Source organism: Myodes glareolus, chromosome 22 (assembly GCF_982192425.1).
Source record: "Myodes glareolus chromosome 22, mMyoGla1.1, whole genome shotgun sequence".
Classification (NCBI taxonomy): domain Eukaryota; kingdom Metazoa; phylum Chordata; class Mammalia; order Rodentia; family Cricetidae; genus Myodes; species Myodes glareolus.
In genome coordinates this window covers 48,720,701-48,742,307 of record NC_142047.1, presented here as the reverse complement: position 1 = coordinate 48,742,307, position 21,607 = coordinate 48,720,701, and the positions used below count along the sequence as shown (strand labels likewise).

The following is a 21,607-nucleotide window of genomic DNA, read 5'->3' as shown; positions in this document are numbered from 1 at the left end:
TGTGTCACTGCCTTGTCCCTTGTAGACAGGATGAGCAGAAGTTGACACCTATGACTGTCACTGATTAAACAGCAGGGCGCACATCAATGTGCCCACTGACTGCAGAGCACCTGAAGGATCTTGCTCTTATCCGCTGATGGCTGGGTAGGTGAGGATGGGTTATGGCCTCGGCATGATGAGTGTGGGTCACTCATGAGTCATTTAAGTTTTGTGGTGGGTACAAAAGCCAGTTGTAGTAGGTTTTAAAAGTGGAAAGAAAAATGAGAACAGATAAAGTTCTGAACAGTTTTTCTTAACATTTGTTTTTTAGTTCATTTATATGTGTATTTGTGAGGCTGTATGAGTTTGTGTGCACCACGTGCATGCAGATGCTGTTGGAGGCCAGAGGGCATCAGATTCCCTGGAACTGGACCTACACATGGTTATGAGCTACTATGTAGGTGATGGGGCTCAAACCTGGGTCCTCGAGCCTTCTCTCCAGTCCCTAAGATTTTTTAAAAATATTTATTTATTTATTATGTATGCAATATTCTGTCTGCATGTATGCCTGCAGGCCAGAAGAGGACACCAGACCTTATTACAGATGGTTGTGAGCCACCATGTGGTTGCTGGGAATTGAACTCAGGACCTTTGGAAGACCAGGCAATGCTCTTAACCACTGAGCCATCTCTCCAGCCCCCTAAGATTTTATTTTTCTTTGTATTTATGTATCTGCGAGTGTGTGCCACATGTGTGCAGGTGCCCACAGAGACCAGAAGAAAGAGTCAGATGTCTGGGCAGGAGTTACCTGATGTGGGTGCTAGGCATTGAACTCAAGTCCTGGAATAGCAGTAAGTGCTCTTAACCACTGAACTCTCTCTCCAGCCCCCTGACCAGCTATTTTTGTTTTGTTTACCTCAGTGATGTAAAATCTCCATATATGAGAACTAGAGACTTGGTGTCTCCTCAGACCTGATGGTCTGCGCCCTCAGCCTCTACTCCTGTCCACCCACAGTGAGCTGGACACAGTCCCTGACTTAGGTCTGACGGTGCTTCCTATGTGCTGAGTTTTGACGTGTTTCCAGGAGAGGGGTATACACAGTTTCAACAGCCATGGCTCTGGCAGCTGTGTGGTCCCATGGTTACCCAGCAGTTATCCCCTGGTGTCTGTGTGGTGTCAGTCCCAGGAGCCCCATGGACACCATAATCTGATGATGCTAAGGTCCTTGGTTCAAATGAAATAGCGTTTGTGTGTAACTGCACAGGTCCTCTGAATGCTTGAATTCTCTCTAGATTATAGCACCAGACATACATGGACACAGTGTATTATGGACTCAACACGCCTTCCCAGTGAGAAGTCACTCCAGCAATTAGAGACTAATAAAGGAAACTCTTTAGTAATAGCATGGGACTGGTTCTGGATACTGCACAAAAGGAAGCCAGCCCGGGACAGAAATCCCCATTGGTTTCAGTAGTTTCAGGGCCCCCAGTTGCAGTTCAGTCCCAGAGTTTGGCTGTTCGGATGAATGGGGAGATTTACAATACAGCCATTGTCAGTTACCCTGAGACAACTGCTAGGCTGTTAACCAGGGCCATCCTGCCTGCTTGGCAGAAAATCGCTCTTCTGCATAAGAGGACATGAGCTTAATGAGAGCCAGTTCAGTGGCGCTGTGACCCAGTGCTGTCCCCTTTGAACGGTCCAACAGAGGCATGTTCTTTGATATGGAAGTGTTCCTGAGGGCTAGCTGTGAGCCCAGCAGTTTCCTTTTGTTATGGCTCTAATAGGTGGCATTCTTACTGAACAAATCTTAACAGAAACACTCAGCAACCCTAAACTAACAAACGTTGCTTTCCTACAGTTTGGTAAGCTTGCTGCTCAGCCTTGAGCACTCCTTTAGCTAAAGACTGCCGTGTGTAACTCAATCTTTCCTATGCAGGCTTAACAGATCCTTTATACCATCAACTTACTGTTCCTAGTTTCTCCTGCATCAGCAAGAGGCTTCTAGCTCCTGGGATCCAGGCAGTGGAGTGACTTGACCCCCTTGGGAGAGTGGTGACATAGGGAGTACTGCAGGAGGAGAGCAAGACTGAAGTTCTTGCCAGTGGGCAGGCAGTAGGGTCTCTACATAGCATCTCCCGAAAGATGGCCATCCATGGGATATGCTGGAGCCTGGAAACAAATGCAGTATGTTTTCAAGGTGTGGGGCTACATCTGCAGGCCACATGTCTGCTTCAAGATCGCCCTTTAAAAAATGTGTATGTCTATGTGCGCATGTGCACAGGAGTACAGGTGCCCACAAAGGCCCAAAACATCAGATCCCCTGAAGCTGGGTACAGGTAGGTTGTGAGCTGCCTAATATGGCTGCAGGATCTAAGCTTGGGTCCTCTACAAGAGTAGTGTGCTGTTTTACATGCACCCTCCCTCACACACAGTATTTCGAGACAGAGCTATGGCTGTCCTGGAACTCACTCTAGACCAGGCTGGCCTGAAACTCAAGAGATCCACCTGCCTCTGCCTCCTGAGTGCTGGGATTAAGGGTGTGCGCCATCGTGCCTGGTTTATGTGAATTCTTAACGGCCGAGTCATCTCTCTCGCTTCCAAACTGAACTTTCTGACAGAGCACCTGAGGAACAAGGCACAAGAAGCTCTGCACGGGGTCTCCTCTGCACCCTGCTCCAGATCCTCTTTCAGGAAGAGATTGCTCAGTTGCTGGTTCCAATGAACAATCCAATTTCTACACCAGGCTTTGGTTGTCAAGGCCCATCTCCTGAGGTTGTGAGCCTGGGACTCTAGGTTGGCTTGTGGCCTCCATCCTTTTTTTTATCCAGTTCAGTCACATCACCCAAGCATGCTGGCTGTCCACACTTAGGTTGTGCCAGGGCCAACTGTGGTCCAACTCAGTACTAAATTAAGACTGAGACTAGGTCTATCCTACTGCTACATTTTGCCAGGCAGACTTTTACACTGGCTGTTTTGTTCAAAACGGCAAATATTTGGTCTTATAAAAGCCCTTCCTGTTTTCCAAGGTGCAGACTGCCCCGACAGTAGTTACAAACCTGGCCATCAGAGGCCATCTCGGCTGCTGGATCCACGGGGCTAGTTTAGGAGAACTTATAGATTTGGTTCATCGCAACAGCAATGGGCGTTAGTTTAGGTGAGTGCATAGACCCAGGCCATTGGAGGCCTTCAGGCGCTGGGTCATGATGGGTAATTTAGCAGGATCCATAGATCCTGGCCACGAAGCTGGGGCTATCGACGTAGTTCAGGAGTGCGCGTCAACTGGATAAGGAGTCGTTCCGCCTGAGTGCACAACGGCGCGTCCCTTTTCCCACTTTGCCGGCCAGCAAACCGTCCCTCCGCCCACAATAAGACTCGGTGTCTCCCCAACGCTAGAGCGCGATCCGGCCCCGCCCCGCCCCGCCCCCAGGGCCGCAAATGTCGCGAGATCTCTGGACCTCCTCACCTCCGGTGCCCGGACGCCGGGAGCGCGCACGCAGGTCGCGGGCGCGCGGGGCACGCCAGGCCGCCGCTCCTGTCCCACCTCAGCGGCGTGGTCTCGCGAGACTTGCGAGTAAACATCCCCCAAATGGAGAGTCAAGGCGTGTTGGCCGCGGAGGCGCCGTTTCCCTCGGCCCGCCGACCTCGAGCCTGAGGAGAACGCAGGTACGTCAGCCGGCCGCGGGCGAGAGCTGGCCGCGCTCTAGGTCCGGCCGCTCGTTCCCCAGCGTGGGGGCCGCCGGTCACCGCTGTGGCTTCGCCAGAAATTCTCCCGGAGCAGGCGGAGCGGCGGCCTGGCCTGCGCCTGCGCGCCGCGGTACGCACGCGCCGCCCTCCCCTGCAGGGCCCTGCGGTTGCGAGCCCCAGGGAGCGGGCCTGCAGGTCCGTGCACGTTAAGGCTCATATTTGCATTTACTATAGGTTTTTTTTTTTCCCCCGAGTGGCGTTTTGCGGTGAAAGGAGGAACACTTGAAGGTTTGATCCTGGGTGCCAGCCTCTAGCTTAGGAAGCGAAAGAAAAGCCGGACGGAGAGAAAAGCAGTTCCATTAAAATCTGCAAGACTACTTTTTACTTGGGGGAAAACATAGTATTTGAGACAAAGTCTAATAGCTCAAGCTGGCTTTGAGCTCCTGATCCTGCTTCCTCCGCCTCTGGTGCTGGAATTAAAAACGTGCCTCTCCACACCTCCCTGATCGTTAGTTATTCACAGGTTCACTTAAGTGTTACTGCTCAGTGACTTTGCAGTCAGCACCACAAGCCACTTGGAGAACCACTCCCGAAACCCCGGGTACCCTGTTGTCGTCAGTATCCATTTTCAGTCTGCGGATCACCAGTATACTTTCTCCTTAGATTTGCCTTATGGGAATAGTCAGGAGTCGCACGTAGCCTTCTGTGCCTGGTTTCTTGGTGCACTATTTCCAGAATTCATCTTGTCTCATGAATCAGTACTTTTTTTTACGGTTGTAGCATGAATCAGATTTCATCATCTTTATGGCTAAATGATATTCCTTTGTATAACAGCCCACATCCCTCCCCCACCCCATTTATGTGGAACACTCTTTGCCAAGGAAATTTTATCCTCCAGTATGTGACACATTTGGCCCCAGAGCTGTTTTTTTTTTTTTTTTTTTTTTTTTTTCTGGGACGTGGCTACCTGAGCTGCACTCTTACCCATTAGGTCTCTGCAGTCCTCAAACGTCCTGCATAAGCAAGAGTTGGCTGTTAGTATTCAAAAAGGTGATGTAGTGTCGACAGCACCCTCCCCACTCCTGTCACCTAGGAATGAAGGAGGGTGTTTTCTAGTCAGTTTCTTTTTTCTTGTTGCCATCGTGTCCTTATATTCTTTGATTCTAGTTTGTGTGTGTGTGTGTGCGCGCGCGCGCGCCTGCCCGCACTTGTATATGGAGGCCAGAGCTCTATAGGTGTCTCATTGTTCATGCACCTCCTTAGTTTTTTGAGACAGGGACTCTGAAATGGTCAGTGCACCCCAGAGATGGTTCTGTCTCTGCCTCCCCGTGCTGGGATTGTGGGCTTGCACTAGCGTGCTCAGCTTTTTGTGTGAATTTTGGGAATCTGAATTCAAATCCTCGTGCCTCATGGACCCCACCCCCAGCTCCTCCAAGAAGTGTTTTTAGTGGTTTCTTTTGGGGAGGAAGTTGTACATCATTAGCTACTCTTTTTTTAATGATTTATTTATTTATTTTTATTCTATGTGCAGTGGTGTTTTGCCTGCATGCATGTCTGTCTGTTTGAGGTGTTGACTCCCCTGGAACTGGAGTTAAAGACAGTTGTGAGGTGCCATGTGGGTGCTGGGAATTGAACCTGGGTCCTCTGAAAGAGTAGCCAGTGCTCTTAACTGCTGAGCCATTTCTCCAGCCCCCTATTAGCAACTCTTGATTGCTACTTACTATATCATTTTGGAAGTGATATAGATGGGTTCAGAACCAGTGATCTGAAATGCTAAGGAGTTCAGATTTTGGGAGGTGAGAGTTTAAGACAGACTGAGGCAGGTTAAAAAACTGAGAAATGAGTTGCTTTTTCTTTCCTAGTGGCGCAGTCTGTTTTGATTCACAAACCCATGTATGTATGATATATATAGGTACACATGTGCCACAGCACAATTGTGGAGGTCAGAAGACAAGTGTGGAGTTGGATCTCTTTTCTCACCTAAATTTATGGGGGTTCCAGGGATCAAACTCAGGTCATCAGGCTAGCATAGTAAGTGCCTTTACTCATGGGACTGTCTGACCAGCCCTATTAATCATTTTTATTGTTATTTACTTCTTTTATGTATGTGAGAGTTTTGCCTGTATGTATGTGTGTGCACCATTTGCCTGAGGAGACCAGAAGAGGGCATCAAATCCCTTGGACTGGCATTATAGACAGTTGTGAGCGTGAGGATACTGGGACTAGAACCCCGTCCTTTGGAAGAACAGCAAGTGCTCTTAACCACTGAGTCATCTCTCCAGACTCAGGCTCTATTAATCTTGACAGTGTTTTTTTTTTTTTCCTTAAGGAAATGCATTTTAAATAAAATGAGGAGAGTAGGAAGTTTGGTGGCACAATCTGTGGTTGGCTGGTACCTGTTAAATGTCTGGGAACTAGGAGAAACTGCTGGGAGCCAAGAGCACACTCCGCAGGGACAGGCAGAAAATGCTTTGGCTTCTCGGTTCACACAGTGCTGACTGATGGCTCCTTGAGACTTCCATATGCACCTTTATTTTAAGAGAGTATCTTCTGACACTGCTTAATTGTTAGCCCGTTAAACAGTGTGAATACAGCCAAGTATGCAATCAAGTTACAAAAGGGATCGTTTTCCAGCCAACTTTTAATTAAATTGAATAGTACCCTTTCATGGTTTAAACAACCTTCACTGGAGTTATTTCAGCAAACTAGTTTATTAAGAGGGAGGACATAGTAACATAATTAAATGACTGTGATAAGGGTCATTCATTTCCTCTCATCTGAATTAGATTTTAAAGTTATATTTAAGCAAATAACTTCAGATATATTTAAATTATACCCAGAAGTATAATCTTGGTGATGTTCTCTTACTTTTCACATTGTAAGTAGAATTTCAGAGCTGAAAGGGGACATTAACTGCCTCTTGTAGCTTGCTCTCCTTCTCCCTCTTACACATTCTCCCTGCTGCATCCGTTCTTGATGTGCAGGTGTCTTCCCATTCAGTATTTGATGTCAGACTCATCTTGAGTTCATCTGTGAGTGGTGTAGTCATGCTCATGTTAAACCGTTGGTGGAAGGCCTATCTTTAGGGTGTGCTTTTTGTAGAAGATAGCCAGGTCTTCTACAAGGATGCCTGGGAATTAAGTCTGATCAACACCTGTTGGATTCAGGGGCAGCCTCAAGAGGCCCTACAAGTAAGTAGTACGCCTGTGAAGTTTCTGGAAGGAGCAGTGACCTCCCTTAGCTGGGAAGGCTACTGTAGACAGATTTGTGGGAACAGCCCTTTGGAGAGAATTAGTTTAAGATCACTCTGTATTTCAAAATAGTTAAGTCTGACGTGGTTGATTTTTGTTGTTTTGTTTTTATGTTTTTGGTTTTTTGAGACAGGGTTTCTTTATGTAGCTTTTTGTTTTTATTTCGAGACAGGGTTTCCCTATGTAGTGCTGACTGTCCTAGAACTGTGTAGACCAGACTGGTCTTAAACTCGCACAAATCATGCTTAGCAAACAGTTGAATTTTTGTGCTATCTTATCAGAAAATGTGATTTCTTTGTTTAAAATTTATTTTAAATGATTTATTAAAAATAATAAACAGTATGATTTCTCTAGTTATAAAAATAATAAAAGCTATTTCTACACTGTAAAGAAAATGTAATAAAGTGAAAAAGGATAAGTCATCCTGCTAGAGGTAGGAGTGTTGCTATCATTTTGTTAGTTATCTTTTGATTGTTTTTTTTTTCCTGTGTACATAGATGCATAAAAAACTTTTTAGATTAACTTCTATTTTTATCTTGCCTAAATGTGTGTATGTGCACCGTGTACTTGCTTGGTGTCCACAGAGGTAAGATTAGAATGATAGAGATGGAGTTCGAGGTGGTTGTGAACCATTATGTGGGTGCTGGAAATCAAACCTATGTCCTCCGCAAGAATAGCAAGTACTCTTAATTGCTGAGCTATCTCTCCAACTCCATGGATGCATTTTAGGTTTGCTGGCAGTTGGATCTCTGAGTTTGAGGCCAGCCTGATCTACATAGTTCCAGAACAGCCAGGGCTATGTAGAGAGAATCTGTCTCCAAAAATAGGGTGGGGGCAAAATTTAGTCTATTCTGTACATGAACTGATATCTTTAATACTTCATTTAGCACATTCTCCTTTTCCTAGCACTGGCACAGACTGACATGCATTTCCTGTGTACGTCAAGGTATTGACAGCTGGTTCTTTCTGGAGGCTCAGGAAAGAATCTAGTTCCTTCTGTTTATAGAAGCTACCTATAATCCTTGGCTCCTTGATTTCTTTCTATCAAAAAAACTGAACTCTGGAGTTTATCACCCCACCTCTGAACTACGCACCTGGCTGGATAGAGAGACTTATAGTGACTAGAGGATGGAGGGTGCCTTTCCCATAGGGTGGTCATATCCTGCTGAGTCTTTTTTTAAAGTCACATTGACAGATTCTGGGGGTTAGGATGTGAACATCTGTGGGGAACAATGATTCAGCCTGGCTCAAGGCACAGTTTGAAAAAAATTGCTGCAGGGTATTCTATAGTTGAAGCAAACCGTAATCATTCCCCTGTCCCCTATTATTGTATGCTTAGATAGTCTCTAATTTTTCCTCATTACAATCTTGCACCATATATCCTTGGATGTAAATAGTGGGCTTCAGGCTTACGCATGTTGGACTGAATTCCTAGGGAGCGTTTTTAAAACAGTACACTCTTTCTCTCTGAAGAATGTGAACCAGACCCTGGGGTGTCCAGGCACCTTTCCCACTCAACAACAGGATATAAGAGCAGCAAGGGCATCCCTCCTTTAGGAATCAATTTTCTCACCCAAAAGTGGGGCTAATAATAGGATGTTATGAGGGTTATGTGAGTTGTTATAAGACAATGAATTTGAATCTCAACTGCCACCAAGAAATGCTCATTGAGTGTTAAGTTTTTATTCCTAGTCAGGAATCTTTCTATGTCAGTATTAAGGTTTTAGTGCATATTGACAAATGGTTTTGAGATTTAAAAATCATTAATTACATGAAAATATTTGCTGAATTTGTTGAATTATTAAGTATGAGTTGTATTTTAGGTGCTTAGCTTTTTTTTTTTTTCAGAAAGAAAGTTACTTGGTTTTTTGTTTTTGTTTGTTTGTTTGTTTTGGGCTTTTTACAATGTAAATGGTAAAAGCATTAAAGCTAGTTTGTACAAAATGTTTTTGACTGAAGCCTTTCAGAAAACAAATCAGCTCTGTAGAGTAGGAGATAGGGTTTGCACTCCCTCCCCAGTGTCCCAGTCCCTCGTACTCAGCCATGTGATGATTGAAATTCTTTGGGGTATTGGAGAGATGGCTAGTGGTTAAGAGCACTTGCAAGGAGCCCGGGTTCTGTTCCCAGGTTCTACATAGCAGCTCACAAACCAACTGTAGCTCTAGCATCAGTGGATCCCATGCTGCCTTTTAACCTCCATGGGCACTGCATGCTCATGGTACACATGTACATAAACATAAAATACTTGTACACGAGATAAAAGAAGACTTTTTTAAAAAAACAAATTATTTGAGATATGTCTGTACTCTGAGGCAGAACCATTTAGCATTTACATTTTTGTAGGTACTAAAAGTAATCTGATATAAATCGTAGAATGTGGGTAGGTGTGCACAGTTCTGTGAAAGTGCTGTGCTATTTTATATAAAGGGTTTGTATATTCTTAGTTTAGGGGCCGGGGGCTGGACCCTCAGTATATCTCCATGGTCAGCTGCACTCCACATTTCATGTTAGTCAGTGTTAGCTGTCACCCTGTTCTGGGTGACACTGCACAACCCATGAGTGTTAAGTTGCTGCATGAAATGGCCCTTGGGATTCATCTGATGCCTCCTCATGATTTGATTGCTGCAAAACTTTGGGGGGAACCTCAGAAATAGGCAGGGCTCTTCTCAGTGCCTCTGCTGGGGGAGGGGGTGGATTGGGCCCCTTTGTCCCTGGCTGGTTGGCTTGGATAATGTGGTGAAGTCACTCTTCTTCTTTGTAAATATGTATTTTAGTGGGCGGCATTTGAAACTATGTAAATAGAAGAGTTTTCCTTAAGCTTCTACTTTGTGTTGAAGACTGTTTTCCCGTTTTGACTTTTCAAGGAGTTATGTTCTGTTACTCATATATTGTGAAGCTTGGATTGTCCCAGATTTTGCTAGGGAGAGTTCCTCCACCCTGGCTTCTGGCAACATATTTCCATTCTCTGAGTGAGCACTGCTTCACTGTCTGGCACAAGGGGTTCCACAGTCATCTCATCTAGTCCCACCCACCCTTGAGCTGTCTCGTCAAGGATCCCAGCTTCTTCCCTGGAGAGTGGTACTCAGCCAGCTTCCTTCTTGGGGGTACAACACATGGCACTGCTGCTGTGTCCTCTTGGTAAATGGGATGTGTATTCAGATGTGCCTGTGTTTATTTTTCCATCTCTGAGTACATCTGAAAACCTTGAGCTCACACCAGCCTTTCAGTTTCAACTCATACTGAATGGCTCATTCATTTTAGTTTTTGGTGGTGTTTTCGTCACACACTTTTCTTACCTGCTTGACTCCAGCTCTAACTGGGTCTCTCTGGCTTCCTTGTCCTCAACATACTAACTCAGAAAGTAAAGGACAAGTTAGTGGCTTTCTTTCTCCCTGTGTGTGAACCTATGCATACACACTGTCTAATGTCTGTTGTGGTGCTCCTGTTTGCCATTAGCTAGTGAGCATGTCTTGGGGCTCCTGTTTACTGCTTGGGGTCATAGCTTGGACATCATAGGTTGTTGATACAGATGACTAGGTGTGTTACAACTCTCAAAGTGCAGTCTCTTCTTTAAAAGCCCCACTGGATATGTCTGTGGACTAGGATCTCTCTGGACACAGGCCCAAGAGCGCAGGGGTTAGTGGTAAATGATTGGCTTCCTGTGCCCAGGCCCCATGCACTGTCTTCTAGCAGTTGAGTTGTGAATTAAAAGCCATAAAGGAAAATGATTTGCTCCTTTTTCTAGGATTGGGAACCTGTAGAAACCTTCGACTTTGTAATTTTCTACCTCATACCAGTCACAGTAATGTCTATATCTAAGAGCCTGGACTTCTCACTTTTGAGAGCAGTAAGTAGGTTACCTGTGTCTACACAGCAGAGCTGTTGTCATTTTCACCTTGCTCATTTATCTCAGGAGACTTTTGTACCTGAAACGGCTTCCTTCTTTCCTTACTTCCTTCTAGCACTGGGGGGTGTGGAGAGCAAGTTCCTGGAGTAGATGGGATTTAGTGGAGTGCAGTCAGACTAGGGCAACTCCTTCATTTAGTGTGACCTTTTTCTGGAAGAGTTTAGTAACATTTTAAAAACATATTTATTTTGTTTGTATGGATGGGTACTGGTGTAGAGATCAGAGAGGACATATGTGGGAGCTGGTTCATGCCTTCTATCATGTAGGTTCCAGGAATGGAACTCAGATAGTCAGGCCTGGCAGCAGGTGGCCTTATCTGCTGAGCTATCTCCCTCTCCCTCTAAAAGCTAAGTCAGTAGACTTATTCCTCAAGGAAGTCTGATTTTGGCTTTCTTTCAGTCTCTCCTGTTTCCTGTTGTCTTTCCCAGAGAAGAGGTGCTTGTGGCCCAGGATTCAGCCAACCTCTGCTTGCTTCCCAGTGTTGTTGAGTATCCTAAGCAGAGGTGCTCACAACTTATTTCTCACGTGAGTGTTCCCCTGAGCCGGCTTCCATTTAGTCTTCATCTCAGAGGCAAAAGTTATCCTTGTAACTTTGATTCCTTACCTGCATTCTCCCACCTCTTGCCATCAGGAGTTTGTTGGCTCTGTCTTAAGGTCCAAGTCAGCATCTTCTCTCCCTGGGTTGTTTATACCCACGATTTTCCACAGGATCTCCTGTCCCCTATGTTCATTTCTCCTAGAAGACTCAGTGGTCAGGTGTGTCTTCCTTTCCCTTTCAAAACAGAAGCTGAGATTCTTTCTGATGTTCAGGATTGTCTCTACTCCGTCTCCAGTTTCTGTCCCCAGTTCTTTCATGTCCCCCTCCTTTCCCTTTCTGGATTCTGCTCAGCCATACTGGCCTCTTTGCTTTTCTTCTCACTCCAAACTACTTCCTTTAGGTTCCACTTAGAAATACCTTCTCTGGGGTCTCTGTGGCATTCAGGCTGATGGTGCATCTCTCTTAGCTGCCCTGTTCCTTCTTTTCTCTGCTTTCTAAGCACAGCACTTGCTATCAGCTAAGCTGTATTTACTTATTTCTTATCTGCATCCCCACACTGGAAGATAAGCTCTGTGAGGTCAGAGGTTTCTACCATGGTTTGTCTAGTACTCTGATCCTCCTGTCTGTACAGTGAGGAGCTCTGAGCAGTTGCTCAGCAGCCTTGTTCTCTGGCTGTGTATGCTCACTCCCCTTGGCTACTGATGCCTGCATTCTGGAATGTCCTGCTTCAACCCCCTTCCTCCTCAGACAGGATGCTCTATTGGTCCTTGTGCATATTCTGTGTTCTCCTTGTCCGCATATGCACCACTTCTCCCTCTATGGTGCCTTGTATGTTCTTTCCCCAGCTTAGCTTCTGCACAAGGAAATAAAAGTGTCCTCTTGTCACTCCTAAAGGGACTCTATCTCAGCTTAGGTGACCTCTTCTCTGACACCTTCCTTTTCTGCCTTTGGCCTGGTGGTTGGTTTGTGGTTGGCTTCCTTTGCTTCCTCATACATTCAGCACTGTGTCCCTAGCTTTCTCTGTTTCTCTCCTTTTCCCTCTCCCTTTCCTCCCCACCCTTTCTCTCCCTCCCTTCCTCTCCTTGGGGCGTACCTTACTGGATAAGCCCTATAAAATGGTATGGCATAGTGAGTAATAAAGACAGAGTGCCCTTTGATGTTGGGTGTGTGTGTGTGTGTGTGTGTGTGTGTGTGTGTGTGTGTGTGTGTATCTGTCCCATTTCCCAGAACTAAGATCAGAGTGCAGTGCTAAGCCACTAGAGGCCATGCAGTGGTGGCACACACCTTTAATCCCAGCACACAGGAGACAGGCAGACAGATTTCTGTGAGCCCAAAGCCACCCTGGGCTACACTAGATTGACCCAGTCTAAAAGAGAAACAAAGCTCACACAAAGATGATCCCAGCACTTGAGATCACACACCTTTAATCCCAGCAGTAGGTAGGTGGAGACAGGAGTGATATGGCTGGGCAGATAGAGGAATATAAGGCAGGAGGACACAGGAACTCAGTGCAGTCTGAAGCAATCAGTCTAAGGATTTGTTAGAGGTTAAAGGTCTCTCTAGTGTCTGGTTGCATTGCTTCTCTGATCGTCAGGAAAGCTTTATTTTTTATTTTTACTTATTTATTTATTTTCTTTTAAAAATATTTATTTATTTATTATGTATACAATATTCTGTCTGTGTGTATGCCTGCAGTTCAGAAGAGGGCACCAGACCTCATTGCAGATGGTTGTGAGCTACCATGTAGTTGCTGGGAATTGAACTCAGAACCTTTGGAAGAGCAGGCAGTGCTCTTAACCTCTGAGCCATCTCTCCAGCCCCAGCTTTATTTTTTAAAACACAAACATTTGTAAACTCAACTATCTCTTCTGCACAGAATACATCATAATAGAAATTGACTGTCTCTTGTGGGAGAGTTATCAAGGACAGTGTTAGAAGTGATTTACTGCAGTAAGGCCTATGATGCTCTCACAAGTATTGCTCACTAACATTCACATTATATATTTCTACACTAGCTTACAGATTCTTTCTCTTAAGGCAGAAGGGTTTAAGAGATTATTTTTGTTACTCTCTTTTTTTTCATTTTTAAAATTTTATGTGTACAGGTGCTTTGCCTTCGTGTGTGTCTGGCACCATATATATGCAGTGCCCAGGGAGGCCAGAAGAGGGCCTTGGATCCTTGTCGCTGGAATGACAGATGGTTGTAAATTGCCATGTGGGTGTTGGCAATCAAACCTATAGCCTCTGGAAGAGCAGTCAGTTCTAATCACTGAACAATTCTCCAGTCTCTTTTGTAAAGTGCACACTTACTACAGCGTTAGAACTATTACATTACTTCAGTGACTGACTGTATATTCTTTGACCAGTGATCTTTAGGGGCTATTTTCTGAGACTCTGTTCCCTGATGGCTCTGCTAGGGCTTCTGACTTTTGCAGAATGTGTAAGGTGGTTTAGCTGACCTCTGGTCATTCTATTGGGTCTTTGTTTTACTTTTTTGCTCTTGTGGTTGCCATTCTCATTGTTCTTCTGTTGAGATAAACGTCGTTATTTCTCCTGTGAGTACATTCCAGCAGCCCCGGTCTGTGGTGTGGGCTCTAGAGTGGCTGGTTTTGCAGATTATTGGATAGTGCAGCAGTGAAGGTCCTACTGGTAAAGTTTAAACATCTGTTTAGGTCCTTTTCCCTCAGTACTGTTCCGTCCCTTTCCTGTTTCAGAAGTACAAACAGGCAGTTGCTGAAGCCAAAACCTTTTCATTACTCTAAAGTACCAGTTTCTGCCAGAAGAATCTGAGTTTAACTGACTCATCTTGGTTGATGGTAGCTCATTCTCTGTCTGGTTTTGTTGCTGTTATTTTGCTTTTGTAACAGAATAAGGGCCTAACTTATTCTCTGCCCCCTCCTCCAACTTGATTGTTCCCCACAGATATGATGGTGAGCTGCATTTACTGGTCACCTTGTGGCAACTCAGCCCTCACTGCTACTGTTGTGAAGAACAGCTGTTCCTCCTGTACTTTAGATATTTTGAGAGAGATATAAGTCCACGGGAAACTTTATACTCAAATAGCATATAGTAACATATGTTATTTATATTGTTTTATATGTATAACAATAATGTGCCTCACAATCTGTTCTCTATTCCACTTTCAGTAAAGAGCTAATCTGATTTTATAATAGATTAAACTGGTTTAAGTTTGATGCTTCAGGTAAAATAAATTTAATGGCTGCAGAAAACTCTGTGCCCCTTTCGTAAAATTGGTAGAAAGTATTTTAAAATATGACTACATTTCAGCAATGTCTCTTAACCTATTAAAATGACTTATTTAGAAAATAGTTTGTACTTAGTTACAATTTACAGCAGAAACTAAGGACCTATAGATTATGCTTTTGACTGAAAAATTGTAGATGCTGATTGGTTAAATGCCCTGGACTGTGGAGAGCTTCACATGTTGAAAAACAGAGTCTGAAGCAGAAGCTTAGGGTGGAACATGAAGGATGGCTTTTCTTGTTCCTTTCTAGCTAGTGTAGCCTGCCCCATGCTCCTTTTGCTAGCTGGTTTGCCCGTAGTCTCTTCACTTGCCTCACTTTCTTGGAGAACTGTCTTGAAATGTTTCCAGAAAAGCAGTGAAGTGTAAGTAAATCTAAAGGAAAGAGTGGGGACTTTGTTGTATTCTCATTTGTCTGTTTTGTAACTGGGGTACTGACCCTTCCATTTAAGTTGCAACTGTAACTGTCATATCTGGCTTGTTCGGGATACTTATGATGTCTCTGTGTGCTGTTTTGTTTCAGATCGGCTCACAGAGTGGTTGCTTGGGCATCCCCGCTAGATTTGGGCCTGTGGCGCAAATGGAGTTTAGGACTTAATCGACTCTGTCCTAATGAGAGAAGCCTCTGTCCAAGATGGAGAAGAAGCGGAGAAAGAAATGAAAGCCTCTTTTTGGGCCAAGCTGTGGGTGACTATGGGACTGAGGTTTTCTTTACGTTGGACAAGTCTGTAGGGTGGCTGATCAGTAAGGTTGCAGCTTTTAGCCAAAAGAGGAATTCACTTCTGATCAAGGAAGAACCTAGTGCGATTTGAATTTATGCAATTTTATGACCGTATTCACTTAGGACCATGAAGCTCATCAACATCTGGCTTCTTCTGCTGGTGGTTTTGCTCTGCGGGAAGAAGCATCTTGGTGATAGGCTGGGGAAGAAAGCTTTTGAAAAGGCCCCATGCCTTAGCTGTTCCCACCTGACTTTGAAGGTGGAATTCTCCTCAACTGTGGTGGAATATGGTAATGAACTATTTTTATTGTTGGGCCCTCCCATCTTACTGTTTTCAAACTTAATATAAATATTAATTTCTTTTCCACTTCTGTGGTAAATTTCAAATGGAATGAGTGCACACTGTGTAGGTATTAACATTTGGTTAAGGTGTTTTCCCATTCTGCCATTGTAGCAGGAGGGTGCTGATGCAGTTACTGAGCATCACTTTGGAAGTCAAGTCTCGGGCAGAGGAACCTTTGTCTTTGTCTTTGCCTTCTGTAGAACAGACAGCTGTATATTCTCTGAACTCCTGTCCCCGTTGGAAAACTACATTTCTTTAGTGTTGTCAAATTTCTATAGATATGGGAGTTTTGTTTTATTTTATTTTTCAATTTACAAATGTTTTATTTGTATGAATGTTTTGCCTGCATGAATGTCTGTGGACCACTTGACACTTGTGGAAGCCAAAGGAGGGTTTTGAATTCTGTGGAGCTGGAGTTACAGATGGTTGTGAGCCATTGTGTGGGTCCTGGGAACTGAACCCAGGGTCCTCTCTAAGAGCAGTAAGCACTCTTAACCCTTGAGCCATCTCTCCAACCCTCCATCCTCCCAGTTAATATTTCTTAAGATATATTTTGATTATATATGTGTGTGATATATACACATGTGTGCAGATGCCTATGGGAGCTAGAGGTATCAGATTCCCTGGAGCTAGAATTATAGGTGGCTGTGAGCAGCCTGTCTTGGGTACTAGAAACTGAAGCCAAGTCTTCTGCAGGATCTTAACTACTGAACCAGCTCATCAGACCCATACTTACGTTTAAAAAATACTCAGGTGTTTGGGTTTGAACTGTATATTTTGTGTGATTTAAGATTCATGTATGTCAGCTTTACCCAGAAACTCTGCATACTATTGTCTACAGTTTGGATTTTTTGTTTGTTTGTTTGTTTGTTTTGGTTTTTCAAGACTGGGTTTCTCTGTCTAGCCCTGGTGACTGTCCTAGAACTGACTTTGTAGACCAGACTGACCTTGAACTCTGCGAGATCTATCTGTTTCTGCCTCCCAAGTGCTGGGATTAAAGGCAGTTGCCACCACCATCCGACTGTGTATGGCATTTTACACTTATCTTTCTGCTTGCTTTTGTTTTGCTGTGGTCTTTGAGGTACATTGTTCTTTTGCCAGTGAAGATTCAGATTAGGTATACTCAGCTATGTATGTAAGTACTTACTTTTATTGTGACCATTGATTTCAGAATATATTGTGGCTTTCAACGGGTACTTCACAGCCAAAGCTAGAAACTCATTTATTTCAAGCGCTATGAAAAGCAGTGAAGTAGACAACTGGAGAATTATACCTCGGAACAACCCATCCAGTGACTACCCTAGTGATTTTGAGGTGATTCAGATAAAAGAGAAACAGAAGGCTGGGCTGCTCACACTTGAAGATCATCCAAACATCAAGCGGGTGACCCCTCAGCGGAAAGTCTTTCGTTCCCTGAAGTTTGCTGAATGTAAGTATGGTGAGCACAGGCCATACCACTGCTTGACTTTCACCACAGAGTTGCTAAGGGTGATTTGGAGACATCTGTGTTGTTTTTCACATTTCTCCAGTGGAGAATGTGGTCTTCTCAGGCAATTTCTGTGTTTTGTTTTCTAAGACAGTTTCCTGTAGCTCAGGCTTCAAATTCACTATGAAACTTAGGCTGTCCTTGAACTTCTGACCATCCATGTGTTCATGCCTCCACCTCCAAAGCAGTTCCCTAACAACTCAGGAAAACCAGCTCAAGCTTGGTACATTTAGCCAGGTGCCTACATACACTATCATTCAATGTGGCTTCCTGTTCATTTTGGTTCATTCATCTTTGAGAACTCTAGAATGTTTTTGGAAACTTAGAGTTGCCTGATTCTAGTCATGAAGCCTAGGCCATCCTTTTGGGTTCCTTTCTTCAGCATCTGTCCTATATTGTGCTAGCTATAGTCTTGAGCAGGAAGCTCCTTTTCACCATAAGCTTCATTTTTCTCTCCTAACAGAGAGAGGTACTGGCCACTCACTCTACTGGTTCTCAGAGGTTGAAGTGAAATAGTGCCAGGGTGTAGTGCTTAGCAATGTGCTCACAGCATGTGATAGCAGCTGAGTTCAGGTTTTGCTTCATGTTGATGTTAGACTGAATTCTGTCTTGCTTTGGATCTTGTTGGGTTCTGTCTTACTGGCCCTAAGATAAAACTCTTAACATCTTTTTCGCTTGAGATGTTAATGACATCATAAAGATGTCCACTTGTGGTGGCTAGTTTTATGTAAACTGACAGAAGCCAAAGTCAGCTAAGAGGAGGGAGCCTCAATTAAGAAAATGCCTACCAAAAAGAAAAAAAAAAAGGTGGTGGTGGTCCATGCCTTTAATCCCAGCACTCAAGAGGCAGAGACAGGTGGATCTCTGTGAGTTTGAGCCCAGCCTGGTCTACAAGAGCTGATTCCAGGACAACTAGGACTGTTAACACAGAGAAACCCTGTCTTGAAGTTTCTGTCCTGCCCAGTTCCCGCAGTTGTTAAGTCCCAAAGAAGTCACACAGAGGTTTACATTAATTATAAACTGATTGGCCTAGTATCTCAGGCTTCTTATTAACTCTTGTAACTTATATTAGCCCATAATTCTTGCCTTTGTTAGCCACGTGACTTGGTGTAGGGCATTTTCTTAATTGCTGATTGATGTGGGAGGGCCCAGACTATTGTGGGTGGTACCATCTCTGGTCTGGTAGTCCTGGGTTCTATAAGAAAGCAGGGCAAGCCATGTAGCAAGCCGGTAAGCAGCACCCCTCCATGGTTTCTACATCTGCTCCTACCTCTACCCTTTTTGTGTTCCTGCCTTGACTCCACTTGGTGATGGATTGTCACCTGAAGTGTAAGCTGAAATAAACCCTTTCTTCACCAATTTGCCTTGGTGATGGTATTTCATCAATAGTAACCCTAACTAGGATATTATCTGTTCTTTGCAGATGTCTTGCTGTTCTTCTCATCAGTTTCTTCTGTCCAAGATAATGATCCCAAGTTCTCTCAGTGGTTATTCATATGACATGATCTGTGCCCCTCACTATTTTATTTTCTTTGAGTGCTTTGTTCTGTTTAAGGTCAAGCAGAGCAGACTGTCTCCATCATCTAAATGTTCTTATCCAGTGTCTCTGGGATTGCCCCTTCTATTGATTTAAAGACTAGAGTCACCTGGGAAACTCAGTGAAGATAGATTTGAATTGGACTGTCATTTTAGACATTTGCTTCATGGCGTTGACAGCCTCGTTTTTCCACATTCCATACTTTCATGGGTGTGGCCTGGAAGGCTTGAGAGCAATGAGAGTCATTTGCTTTAGATCTAGTACTGTTGGAGTAGTACAGGCTGCTTCTTAAAACTGATTTGAGGGCCAGCAAGGTGACTCAGTGGGTGCTTGACTGTCAGTGACAATCTGTGTTCAATCCCAGGGACCCATGCAAAGGTAGAAGGAGAGAAGTGACTCAGAGTTGTATGTGCTTTCCCACACTAATAAATGAAATTAAGATTTTTAAAATATAATTTGTTTTTCATTATTACATAGACTTTGAAAAGTAAAATGAATACTTATAATATTTTATTTTTATTTCATTCATTAATTCATTTTGGTTTTTTGAGACAGGGTCTCTATGTAGCTTTGGAGCCTGTCCTGGAACTCACTCTATAGACCAGGCTGGCCTCGAACTCATAGATTCATCTGCCTCTGCCTCCCGAATCCTGGGATTAAATGTGTGTACCACCGCTGCCTGGCTATTACTGTTTCTTAAATGAAGGAATTTTTCAGGTATTAAAATTCATCATTTAGGGGGCTGGAGAGATGGCTCAGTGGTTAAGAGCATTGCCTGCTCTTCCAGAGGTCCTGAGTTCAATTCCCAGCAACCACATGGTGGCTCACAACCATCTGTAATGAGGTCTGGTGCCCTCTTCTGGCCTGCAGGCATACACACAGACAGAATATTGTATACATAATAAATAAATAAATAAATTTTTTAAAAAAAAAATAAAATTCATCATTTAGGTATACAATTTGACAGATCTTAGCAAAAGTAGACAAAATAGATCCAGAGTATTCTCTTGCCTCAGACCCTCCTCTAGCCCTCCTGGTTCTTTTGTTTTTTGAAAAGGGAAATTAGAAAAGGTAAAAAAAAATTACTGAGTTTTGTTTGAGCAGAACATAGCTTAAAGTTCCTGTTGAAGTGTGACCAGAGGTGTGTTCAGTGAGGGAAGACAGCCTTTTCCTGTCCATCGTGCAGCGCTGTAAAATCTGCCGGGCTTCCAGTGGCCAGCTCTTGGGTCATTTTCTGGCCTGTTGGGGGCAGGCCACTGGTGAGAATGATTTTTATCTTTAGTGTTTTAGTATTATAAAAGGTTTATTTATGGACTGATGATGGTAGCACATGCCTTTAATCCAGCACTCAAGAGGCAGAGGCAGGTGGATCTCTGTGAGTTCCAGGACAGCTAGGACTATTACACAGAGAAACCCTGACTTGAATTTATTTAAAAGAAAAAAAGTTTATTTATTTATTTGAGATGGAGTTTTGCAGTATAGCCTAGGTAGCTTTAAACTGTTTTAGCCTTGCTAGTGTTGGGGTTACAGATGTGTAATGCCTTGACCCCTAGCAGGGCTTCTGTAAAAGTTACTTTAAGTCTTTTTCTGCCTTCCCTTTGTTATAAAATTGTAAGAGTCATTTGGGTGTAATATGGCAACTGAACACTCCCATAGTTGTGGTTGCCTTGAGGAAAGTTTCTGAAACATGATTTCAGGTGACCTTGCCTTAGAGCACGGTATGTGCGCTTGTCCTCTTGGTTTCTGATCATGCTCTTCCTTGCCACTAGCCGACTCCATTGTGCCATGTAATGAAACCCGGTGGAGCCAGAAGTGGCAGTCATCACGACCCCTGAAAAGAGCCAGTCTCTCCCTGGGCTCTGGATTCTGGCATGCAACAGGAAGACATTCAAGTCGACGATTGCTGAGAGCCATTCCTCGACAGGTTGCACAGACATTGCAGGCAGATGTGCTGTGGCAGATGGGATACACAGGTGTGTACTGCAGACCAGGGACTTGGACAGTCAGCATCAAGGGAGGCTGCCTTCTAGGTTGCTTACGCGATGAAACTTAGAACCAGTGAGAATCCCTTTCTTTTGCTGACAAGAGCAGAACAGCCCTGTTTTCAGTAGTGTGTGAACTTACCTGTGAGCTCTGTCCTATGCCAGGGCCTGTCGTTGATTTCCTGTTTCTGTGGCTCCCTCAGAGGAATGGTGTTTTATGGGTGGAAATCAAGAAAGATTATTTCTCCCAATATGACTGTTTGCTATTTTCTCTTTTTGGAATAAGGTGCTAGTGTCAGGGTTGCTGTTTTTGATACTGGGCTCAGTGAGAAGCATCCACACTTCAAGAATGTGAAAGAGAGAACCAACTGGACCAATGAGCGGACCCTGGATGATGGTAGGTCCCAGTCAAATGAGGGCAGGACTTTTGATCTGGAGGCCAATATTTGTGAGTTGTCTTGTGGTTTCACAGTCAAGCCCAAGTACTAAGAAGCTTTGCTGAAGTAGAGGCTAGGAATGAAGGAGGTAGCTGTTGAGAAAGGTTACCTGTGGAGTTGCCCACAAAGGAGAGTCGGAACAGTGGTGTCGGGAATATGAGGGGAATACCACAGCAGAGGCTGCTCATGTATTTCCAAGACCAGGAGTGTATGGTAGTGGTTTTGAGTGTTCTACCTCATTGTGCATTCTCAGATGTCTCACAAGGCTTCTTTTCTTGTGGCTGCAGGGCTGGGTCATGGCACATTTGTTGCAGGTGTGATTGCCAGCATGAGGGAGTGCCAGGGATTCGCCCCAGATGCAGAGCTGCACATCTTCAGGGTCTTTACCAATAATCAGGTAGGTGTTTGAGGGGCCTTGAAACATGTGATGGTCAGGGCTGAGGTCTGACGGAAAGTACCATTGTGCAGCCATTGCAAAT

General features: G+C 44.2%; 1 protein-coding gene across 1 annotated transcript in view; it reads left to right on the top strand.

Annotated features, from left to right (window-relative positions):
• Positions 1-3,484: 3,484 nt before the first annotated feature.
• Mbtps1 (membrane bound transcription factor peptidase, site 1) overlaps positions 3,485-21,607 on the top strand; it is a 54,627-nt gene continuing 36,504 nt past the window's right edge. The window contains exons 1-6 of the mRNA XM_085681788.2: positions 3,485-3,643; positions 15,146-15,633; positions 16,858-17,115; positions 20,479-20,682; positions 20,978-21,088; positions 21,416-21,525. Coding sequence (XP_085537914.2) covers positions 15,471-15,633; positions 16,858-17,115; positions 20,479-20,682; positions 20,978-21,088; positions 21,416-21,525 — 846 coding nt within the window. The 5' untranslated portion in view covers positions 3,485-3,643; positions 15,146-15,470. The remainder of the gene's footprint in view (positions 3,644-15,145; positions 15,634-16,857; positions 17,116-20,478; positions 20,683-20,977; positions 21,089-21,415; positions 21,526-21,607) is intronic.